General features: G+C 35.4%; 1 protein-coding gene across 3 annotated transcripts; it reads right to left on the reverse strand.

The window, feature by feature from the left end:
- Positions 1–422: 422 nt before the first annotated feature.
- Positions 423–7629, reverse strand: LOC105044397 (factor of DNA methylation 1-like). Of its 3 annotated transcripts, XR_012141294.1 has the most exons (10): positions 7386–7629; positions 6391–7290; positions 4228–4409; positions 3572–3661; positions 3182–3460; positions 2648–2860; positions 1957–2194; positions 1434–1577; positions 1210–1233; positions 423–965 (listed from the first exon to the last, which is right to left on the reverse strand). XR_012141294.1 is itself a non-coding variant. In XM_073257133.1 (8 exons), the coding sequence occupies exons 1-7, from the start codon at positions 7612–7614 to the stop codon at positions 1967–1969; spliced, it is 2121 nt and encodes a 706-aa protein (XP_073113234.1). In that variant the 5' UTR covers positions 7615–7629; the 3' UTR covers positions 1299–1577; positions 1957–1966. The 3 variants fall into 3 exon arrangements, 1 of the variants encoding a protein (XP_073113234.1); XR_012141293.1 differs by lacking the exon at positions 423–965 and having other exon boundaries at positions 992–1233; XM_073257133.1 differs by lacking the exons at positions 423–965; positions 1210–1233 and having other exon boundaries at positions 1299–1577.
- Positions 7630–11366: the final 3737 nt, after the last annotated feature.

Raw genomic sequence — 11366 nt, forward strand, 5'->3', positions numbered from 1 at the left:
TATGCCTTGATGGTAAAACACTATAGCGCCTGACATGGCAGTGAAAGCCATGCTGGGCTCCCTGTTTGGATGGTAGCCCCTTGCTGGGAAAATATCAGAAGTTCTGGGAGCTTTTCCGGCCACGACAAATTAATGGTCGAACAACCAAGCCTCGAAGTTGGTAGTTCGGACGCATGCTGCACAACCGAGAAGCAGGTGGCAGCCTTCTCAACCGTCAAAGCATGGTCCAAGGCTCCCTTCATCAAGCATTCGTGGCAGCGAAGTGCGACTCTTCCCACACCCTCCGCACAGAGACTTGTCACCTCATATAGAAAGAGACATCTTATAATAGTATGTTTAAGGACGGCTCAGCTGATCATAATATATATATTATAATATATATAGTGGTTTTTCTATTATTTGGCCATCACAATATTTATAAATGCACAAGAAAGGAGGTGGTGTCTGGATTCTAAAACTGGTAATTGAAAATCCTGGTCTGACCGACACCACTACAACACATGAACAACCAAAAATGTATCCCAGAAAGAACTATTTTGCTGCAAGAACGGACCTATGTTAAAACAATACTATGAAGTTATTAAAACCTTACTAGGATTGCTCACATAAGAAAAAAGGTCCTACACAACTGCCCTCACAAGATGATGAGTACTGTTGTCACACTCCTTCGTATAAATATAGCATGCCAACCGGGAGAAATTATTGCATGCACCAGATGCAAGTGAACCAGGGCAAATCGCCAAGCATATGCACGGTGTATGGCGTGCAATCAGGAATTGGTGACATACAAAGGGTAGCGTGACGTGTTATCCTCCGTGGGATTTGACGCAGTCCAATTGCACCTGGTGCATGCCACACGGAGGCGCCTACCGGTGTTTCTCTAGCACCTGGCACCTGAATTCAAGGACTTTGTTCAATTGTTCTACATCTCACCAACCATTTGGAACTTGTCATACCCTCGAAACCTGTTGTGCATAAAACACTGAATGAATGCTCAGTCCAAGAAAAAACCTTTTCCTTTCAAAAACTTAGGTATTGAGTCTCAAAACTATAATTAGACCACATTGGAGACCAATGGAAGCTGCAACTCAGAAACCAGGCGGATCGAAAAAGGATTATTAAGCCCCGCATGTATCACAGAGCCAAATAACAGGACAAGTGAGTCCTGATGAAATTGGGTAACAGCATACATTGGAACATGAATAAAACCTGGAATGCTGCAAAAGTTGATCCCTGTAAAACAAATTTAAGTCCATTAAAGAAGTCACAATCATATGCAGGTATGGTGAAAGTAATCATAGAGAGAATCTATAATATATAATGCATATAAACTATTAGCAATAATCCTGGTACATCTAATAGCATCCACCAAATTGATGTCTTTATGTTTCTCTAGCTTAGCATTACAAAACCATGGAACAAAAAAGGTCCACCTGAATAACTTCCCCAGATATCGTGTCCTATCTAGGAAGTTGGAACAGCTTCCAAAACCTCACCCTTGTTCTGTCTCTGGCACTGCTGCAATACCTGGTTCAGTTAATAAACAAAATCTTTTCCCACTTCACATCCTCGGTCTCCTGCACCAACCAGAGCTTCATCATTGATATATGTTATCAATTAAAGGAAGAATGCTTGCAGAAATGCTCATCTTATAGAAACAGTCTATGAGAACAAAACTGACTGGCAATCACAAAAGCTCCACGCCTCCATGTCTTTGACCGGACAAGAAGCAGTATTTACAGATACTTCCAGTACCTTCATGGTCATGGCAACCACTACTTTGCCAATAGTTTTTAGTACAATACGTTTCAGACAAAAAGCCTAGTGCAATATTCACATCAAATGTAACAATGGCTTGCTAACAAGTGTCTTTCATTCCCACTACAACTTTAGCAAGATATTTGCTATCACAGACACTGTTCTTTAAAATGGAAATCAAAACAAGTAGGAGCTAACCTTTTATATCTCATCTTTTGCGCTTATTATTCTTCCACTGCTTAAATATGTACTGGATGACCTCCTTCATTGTAGCTTTGCGCCCTTCCTTAAAATTCCAGAGCTCTGGTATTACATACCTTCCACTGGGATTGTACTCATTTATCTCAATTAAAGCTGTTTTCACAGCATTGCACACATCATCCCCTAGCTCAATCCACAGATTTTTCAACTTTTCATCATCCTCATCTATAATTTCCTGTACAATCAAAAGTTCAAGTTGTTATAATATGTAAATTAGCATACATGATTGCAAAGAAATTAAGGTTGAATCACAAAGAACATTTGTGTGTGTGTGTGTGTGTGTGTGTGTGTGAGAGAGAGAGAGAGAGAGAGAGAGAGAGAGCATTGATTTGCTCAAGACATGCAAAATCAGCATTCAATATTTATAAGCACCAACCGGGATATTTGAAAGACAAAAGCAGAGATCAAGATCAACACACACACATATGCATACATATAGTATAGGATCTAAAACCTCCCCTTGACTGCAAACAATTCTCATAACATGCAAACACACACAATACATGCATCCAGCATAGCATTTAAAACCTCCCCTTGCCTGCAAGCATTTCACATATGCATAACTAATGCTTCATCATGTAAAGAGATTCATCTTAATATGGGTAACATTTGAATTCAAATTTTGTACCCGAGCCCCTTCATCATCATGAACAATCTTATACGGATGCCATGATGGTTGCTTTAGCTCCTCTTGCCAGCTAGTGCACAATTCTGCAGCTTTGGTATCAGCATCATCAGCCTTATATCTTTTCCTGCAAGCATTGTGGAAGGGCTTTTCATCAAGTTCACCCATTCTTTTGATTCCAATCAGTGTACGGCCGTTCAATAAATCATCCAAACCCTATCACATAAACAACTTCTTAAAGAAGAATTTTAAAAGGAATGTAGTTATTGTGAAAAAGATAAACTAAAGTGTATAACTATCTAAAAAACAGGTTGTTCCAATGCACAAGGCTCTCCCCACTGCAGCGTAATATGGGATTTTTAGGGTGGGTGAGTCAACTGTAAGTAGCCTACCCTCACATGTGGAGAGGCTATTTCCATATTTCAAACCCTTGACACCTAGGTCACAGTTGAGCAACCTTATCATTGTGCCAAAGCCCATCCTCTAAGGAAAAAGAATTTTTGTTTTGGATAACTATAATAGGAAAGAGATCCTCACCACAATCAACTCTTTACGTGCTTCTTGCAACTCATCATTGCTCTTGCGCTCTTTGCTTATAAGAGTTGCATTTAAGGATTCTAGAATATTCTTTTCTTCTTCCAATTTTTCTGTCAACTCTTCCATCTTCTTCTCCATATCTGTATCATCCTCTCCTTTCAAATGTTCCATCACACGTAAGGTCCCTTTCAGCTGTTCTATTTCCAGCTGCAGTTTTTGCTTTTGGTCTAGTTGCTTCTCTAACTGAAGTATTTTAGCAAGAGCAGCCTCCTTTTCCCTCTGAACAAATTTCCATACCCATCAAAAAGATAAGCATGTGCAATCAATCAACAGATGTTAGTAGGTCTGGCAACATAATTAATGACAAACACTATAAATATTGCTACCAACCTTCTGATCTTCGACCAGTCTCAGAACATCCTCATCAGCTTTCTTTTGCTCAATGGATGCCAATTCTAGCGAACTATTTTCCAGTGCAGTCTGAGCAAATTGCAATAGCATCAATAAAGTATAAAGCATTCTACAGACAAAGTTTCCATGTAACTTAAAAGGCTGTGATAAGCAAGATGATATCATCATACAACCAGTTAGTTTGCTAGTTGTTAACCATAAAAACAAGTTATTTACTTATTTATATGCAGCAATTTTCCGCCAATGGCCCTCCGTGCCTTTCAATCCAAAAGTTATTTGATAATTTATCATCGACATGCCTCATTAACATGCTTGACAGCTCATGGAGGATGACTTTATGGCTTTGATTGCAAAAGAGGAGAGGACCAAGCAATAGTTATACCTTATCTGTGATGACAATCTTGCAAAACAGGAATTCTTTATTCGACACTTCAGTACCCATGAAAAGGTGGCACTGGTTGTTTTTAAAAAAAGAGCAATCACAGAATAACCTGATGGTTTTTTTAATAAAACAAACAATGCAGTATAGTAAGCAAATCACTTGATAAAGCAATTAATATTTCATTCTTTAAAAGATAGACACTATCTCACACAATTTACATTGAGTACAGAAAAGATGTATCAGAATAAGATACCTTTTGCTTCTCGTTATCAAGTTTCCTTTTCTCGCTGTCATTCTGGACCTCCAACTTATCAAGTTCTTTGCATCGCAAATCAAGTTCTTTTCTCTTCATGTCCAATTCTGATCTCAATTTTTGATTCTCCTCAAAAATCCTGTGAGCATTTTCACGTGCCATACGCTGCATATTCCTCATTTCTGACAAAAATGTATCATGAGGGAAGGTTGCATCCTTGGAACATTGATACATAGAAAAGGAAAGGGCAATTATATAATTGCACATTAGGTTGAGCACAGCTAGGCTTTCAATACACAGAAATCTACACAAATATTTAAAAAAAAAGGGAAGGAAATTTTGGTGTGCTTTTTTTTGTTTTGGGGGAGGGGGGGGGGGGGAGACCACAGGGCACGGGGGAAGGAATCACATTGTCATCCTTGTATGCCGGCAGGACATTTGCTGCTTGGAGAAGCTGATTAAAAAGTCATTAGCAACTGAAAAATGCTGTTTAGTATTGCATATGTGGATGTTACTCAAACATAGGACAGAAATTCTATATACATGACAACAAGCTTGAAATTACAAATGCCCTCTTAGGTTATGTTAGTTACATGCACGAGGTGTTCTTACAAATGAGTTGGCTTCTGCCATCATAGAGCCACCTATCCACAAAAAATTCATATATGCACTTTATGTATATCATAATAAGCTAAGTTCATGAATTAGCAAAAGAAATCCACACCGGGTGTCAATTAATACAGAGAACCACAAAGATATGGGTAAATCATGTGCTTTAAAGTTCATGGATGGTGCCAAATGTTACTGCAATGAAGGCAGTCTAAAAGCTTTACTTCAAGGGAGGGAAAAATGGTTCAGGATCAGCTCCTTCCTCAAAAGAAAAATAAGGAAGAAACACACAGCCTAGTTATTGATGTCATGCTTAAGCTAGAAAGAGAACTGGAAAAATTGGTTGCATAAACTGACCAGAGATGTCTTTCCAGCAGAAGCCATTAACTGAAGATGCTTCCCTAGAAAATAAAATTAAAACCAGTTTGCCAACAAAAAACCAGTGGAACCATCCACATCAGGTTTTTCTATGCATTTGTTTTTAGCTGAAGTTGAGAAACAAAAGGAGAACAATGGTGAGAACCCGAAAGTTGGGCTCAATCAACAGGACGGAATGGTTGTCTATAAATGAAGACAGAAAATCACAAACAGTAATAGTTCATTTCACAATAGTTGTCATCGTTGAACTTGCACATACCTTGAACCATGAGCTCACAAACCACTGACAGTTAATTACTTATAAGAGTACTAAAATATCCACCATGTACCATTAATTAAGCATAAATATTATCACCCCATGGTCATTATGGCACTTAGCAAACAAAGGCTGCTTAGATACACATGATTCCAGAATGCTAGCACCTTCTTGAAGTTAAAATCCTATGCCTGTTTAATTAATGTTTCAAGGAAAAAAAAATGAACCGTTCGATATGACCAGTATTCCCCTTGTTGCAATCATATAGGGGCCAAGACTTGATGTTTCTCTGCCGAAGTATTTTCTCTATGCTCTTATACATATGGAAGATATCCCTGCCAAAGTTGGCTTCGTAGAGAGTTATAAGGGAGGAAATAGGCATTAACACTTGCAGGTCTCTAAGATCTACAAGTTTAGGCTTGCTATAGTAAATATACAACTTGGAAAGAAAATTTATCTAACCAAACTTGCTATTTTGTTATGTGAAGAATGACAGGGCCCATGGGAAGATGGAATGACAACTTCCCAAGCAGAAGCCAGTTCTAATCTTCAAGTAGCAGATTCATAAAACTACTGGTCAAACACACAGCTACCATCTTAACCCTAATAAGCATTTCTGACGCATATATATATATATATATATATATATATATATATATATATAAGACATGTACAATGAAACACCAACCCAACATTCAAACAGTCAACAGAAGTCTTCTTCAATCTAATAGTGGGTCCCAATTAAATCGTTAATTCTATCGAATTCTTAAACTAATAGAAGCTTCAAATGCAAGCAAATTGGAGCACCGTACAATGTGAGATATTTTTAGAATATCTAACAAGATACCGACAAAGTATAAATTACACCCGTTATCCTTGTTATGAAATTAAGAATAGATAATGGAGCTTGGTAGATATACCTTCATTGTAGGCCTGATGAAGCTTATCTTTCTCCTCCATTATTCGATTTAGTGACAGAGCAGTCACATTGTACCGAAACTCCAAGTCCTGCAAGTATTTGTTCTTGACCTCAATTTGATTGGCAAGAATTGCCACGATCTTGCCAGTCTCCTTGGACTCCTCCTTAGCAACATCTGAAATTGTCCTCAGTTCCCCATGCTTCTGAAGATGATGCCCGACAATGTCCTTGGAGTTATAGTCATCATCCCGGGCAATCCACCCATAAAACATCCCAGAGCCATCTCCGACGCTCTCATTCCAATCCTTTTTTCCGCGATGACTTGCTTTGAAGTGGTTCTCGAAATCCATGGCATCCTTGAACCCACCCCAATCCTTGTTAAACCTCACAACCGCAGCTCCCCTCTCACTCTGACAGATCCCCTCCCCTAAAGGAATGACATCAATGGGATTAAAATCGGAGATCTTTTCTCCGAGCTTAAACCCACCTTCTTCCGCGGGGACATTGATGAGAACCCCCATCCAAGGCCAGACGAACAATTCATCATCGCTCGGCTTGGGAGCTTGCTGTTCTTGTTCGACGGGCGCGAACTGGGAGCAACCCGCGGCGTCGGCGAGGTCGGTCTTGAGGAACCTAGCGAAGGCCCGGTGGGTGGCCTTCTCCTTTGCTCGCCGGCTGTTAGAGGCGCCAACTCCGGTGGCGTGCTGGAGGAGGTCCTTGTAGAGGTACTCCTGCTTCTTCTTCCCGGCACAGAAGGGGCACCGGAAGGTGCCATCCGGGTTCCTTACCCTCTGCTTGCCGGTCTTCAATACTCTGTAATAATCCTCCTCGTACTCATCGAGCTCGGAATCACTGATCTCCGATGCTTCTTCCGACGATGCATCCATAGCATCCACAAAGCCTACCATTAAAGGAAACATAGATTGATCTAAATCGAATAAAGGGAAAAGCAGAACAGAAAGAACACGATAGTGACAATGAAAGAGACGTGGCTACCTTCCTGCTTGATCTGGGGTGGGATTCTTCGAATTTCTCGGGAGAAAGCAGCAAACAAAAGAGGGAAGGAAGAGAGGAGGAGGGGAGGGTTCGAGGACAAGCTGGATCGCACAAGCCGGGGTCGGAGAGTGGGGATGGGCTCCTGGGGGTTTTGGAAGTGGTGAATGGAAAAAATAATAAAAAAAAGGGAAGTTTGGCTATGGTCACCGGTGGTGAGGCTGAATGACATCTCACCCGTTGAAAAGCAAATTTTTCAGATTCCAATATGGGCGCCGGGCGGGCAGTGGGGAGCGGTGAGGGGCATCGACGGTCGGCTCTTGCCTCTTGGTGCGGGTAAAACATGGGACTGGGACGGCAGTTTTTGGTTCAACGGCGAGCTGGCATTTACGATGCTGCACGGGAGTTACCATCTGCAAATTATGTGGGCCCCTTGAAACGGTAACCCCATCCGGTATCTTCCAAGCTGCCAGTGCCAGCTCATCTAGCGTACGCTAAGAGATACGCGAAGCGGTACTCAGGCACGCTTGTCTTCAAAGCAATCTACGGCGTTGAACGGCTGCTGTTTCAAACTTGATACCGAGCAACGCCAGCATTTCCCTGGATCCTGTCACTACCGTGTCATATAATTTCGTACCATATAAAAATATAATTATTTTAATAGTACAATGCATAATAAAATATAGAAAACAAATATTACCATTTATAATATAATATGGTTGAATTATAATAATAACTATGTTAAGGTAATGATTTAATAAGTAAATTTGTCGAATATAACTATATGAGTAGATAGTTTATTGTTTATAAAGTTGGTAATCTTACTGAATTAGTTACAGCATATCCATATTTCTTCAAAGACCCATCAATCAAATATAAATACCATGCTTACATGTTACGGTTATCAATTGTAGGCAATTAAACAAAAATTAATATTCATACAACTACAGTTATGGACGCACCAAATAAAATAACTGTATTGCAGTCTTTTAGTTGCAATTACAACTAAAATATTGTATGATAAAGCGGTCCTTTGGATGATACATGTGAATGATCGAAAATACAAAACTGTGCCAATACATATATTGCAAACTATTAGTTTGAGGGTTATGTGATATGTAACATACTTTGCTGATTTGAATGAAAAGAGAACTATACTGATAACTATTATGAATTAATTAATTAGGAAATAAGAGTTTTTTATTTACATGTTGCAACATGAGGGATTTGGAGTTTGATCTTCTTTCTTCAAAATTTTTATTGCATGAATTGGTAAGTCTATTTTTCTATGGCTTCCTAAAATATTTTCATCAATATCAATTTCATGTCATGCAAGCTATTGTTGTGAAATAGCTTCTCTAGACCCTGGTTATTGTCCTACATGTGTTGTCTATTTCTTCCACCTCTTGTCTTGCTAAATTTAGTTTTCTCAACAACTTCTTTAGTAGATTCGAGTGGCAGAGGATATTTAGTTTTATATTATGTTCTTCATTGGTGAGAATAAATTATTCTCCTGAAGCTGCTGGAAAATGTATTTATGTACTAACTTATGCCAAAATGAAAAACTTTAGAAATAAGGTTATACATAGATGGCTTGCATGTACCTAGGAACAACTTGGTAGTGGATTGCATACTTGTATTAAGATTTTCATGAATATTTCTACAACATAGTGCATCCATCCATGAAAATAAAATTAAAAATAAAAACTTGCACGTGCACAACTTTGATGCCTTCAAGATTGGTGTAAGGACTTAAAACATGAATAGAGATTGCTCGAAGTTTTAATTTGAAGCTTGAGCATGATTGAAAGTCAAGGGATAAACTTAGCATAAAAAAGCAAACCTTATCCCTTTTTATACCAAAAAGGCAAGAGGAGATCATGTTACATCCCCAAATTGATTGAGAGCGTGGTCAACTGCTAATGCCTTGTCGCTTTTCTTCTTCGTATGATCCAGCCCAATGGTTGATCCAAATTCATTCAAGTCCATTTTGCTCTCTTGGAATTTATTGTGAAATAAAGTTTCACACTTCAAATTCAAGTAGAATTTCAAGATAAAATATATACTATCTTCAAGGCATATGCATGAAAATTTCTTTGCAGTTTGCGTCATGATTCTACAGTACACGAGAGAACATAGAGAATAGGTTATTTTGCTAAATAACAAGGTGGATGGTTCCACACCAGCATCAAGTTAATAACGATGGACATACGCATAGCTTTTATAAAGAAATCGAGAATAACTGGAAATTTGGCTTACGTAGAAGTGATTCAAGCCAATAAATATGTCCCACCCCGTCGAGGATTTCACCCCAAATATTAATGGCCATATAGAGCCTATTTTTTCTGAATAAATATTATGAAAAAATTAATCAATTTTTTCATTGATCAACTTATCCATATTTTCATACTTTTCAAAATAGATTATTTTACTTAAATAATACTAATTTTAAAAAATATATATATATAAATAATATTTTTTTAAAATATTTATTAAAATACTGTCTAAAACAAAATCGTCCTAAGATGACTTTATATGCTGACTCACCATAATTTACACCATAAAAAAAATAGAGTCAGCAACTAGTAAATCGTTTTAAAGTAGAACGACTCTATAAGTCGTCCCATCGTAGAGCGATTTATAAAGTCATTTTATGATAGAGCGATTTTGTAGATGGAAAAAATCTGTGCTAGTTGGATCGTGGAAACTTGTGGGTGGAAAAAACACAAAGTTGCTCTATGATAGGATAATTTATAAAGCCGTTTTATTTTAAGACGACTTACTAGTTGCTGACTCCACCTTCCATATAGCATGAATGGTAGTAGGACGATTATGTTTTGAGCAGTATTTTGATAAATATTTTGAAAAGAACATTATTTTTATAATTTTTTTAAAATTAATAGTATTTAAATAAAATTATCTACCAGATGGATAAATTATTTTTTCATGGATAGCATTTATCTATAAAATAAAGAAAAATCTTACCTACCTAGGAGATGGCTAAATCCTTATTCCATCAATCGAAAAAGTAACCCTTTTAATTAATTCTTAATATGCCCTTAACTATATAATAATATAATATAATATATAATATAATACTATAATAATATAATATATTATTATATATAATATTATATATTAATATAATATACTATATTATAATATTCTATAATATATTATAATAATATAATAATATATGGTAATATAATAGATTATATATTAACATTTATAATATATTATACTATATTATTATATAAAATACTATATTATTATATTATTATTATAGTATTATATATAATATAATACTATAATAATAATATAATAATATAGTATTATATATTATAATATACTATAATATATTATAGTAATATAATAATATATAATAATATAATAATATAATATATTAAATGTTAATATTATATAATATAATATAATATATATTATAATAATAATAATAATAAAATAAAATAAAATAAAATATTAATATTTTATACTATAATATGATAATTAATAATATAACAATATAATATTATATTATAATATATGATAATATATGATAATATATTATAATGATATAATATATAATAATAAAATATAATATTTATATAATATATTATAATTATATTATATTATAATAATATAATATACTATATATTAATATTATATTATATTATATTATATTACATTATACATATTTATATAATATCATAATAATAATATAATATTTTTTATATATAATAGTATATATTAATATGATATACTATATTATTATATATAATAATATTATATAATATATATTATATTATAATAATATAAGATATTAATATAATAAGATAATATATAATAATATTTATATAATAAAAAATATTATAAAAAATATAGATAAATCATAATAACTTATTCAGAAAAATAGTAATACAAAATAACATGAATAACGAATTCTCAATCATTTTTCAATACATAAAAGAATATAAATAAATTATT

Source organism: Elaeis guineensis, chromosome 5 (genome assembly GCF_000442705.2).
Source record: "Elaeis guineensis isolate ETL-2024a chromosome 5, EG11, whole genome shotgun sequence".
Taxonomy (NCBI): domain Eukaryota; kingdom Viridiplantae; phylum Streptophyta; class Magnoliopsida; order Arecales; family Arecaceae; genus Elaeis; species Elaeis guineensis.

Excerpts from the sequence above, each read along its gene's own strand:
- LOC105044397 (XM_073257133.1), bottom strand. The coding sequence starts at position 7,614 with ATGTCATTCAGCCTCACCACCGGTGACCATAGCCAAACTTCCCTTTTT. Across the intron at positions 7,291-7,385 it reads ACCCCAGATCAAGCAGGAAG|GCTTTGTGGATGCTATGGAT; the intron begins GTAGCCACGTCT and ends CTTTAATGGTAG. Across the intron at positions 4,410-6,390 it reads TCATCAGGCCTACAATGAAG|AAATGAGGAATATGCAGCGT; the intron begins GTATATCTACCA and ends CATTTTTGTCAG.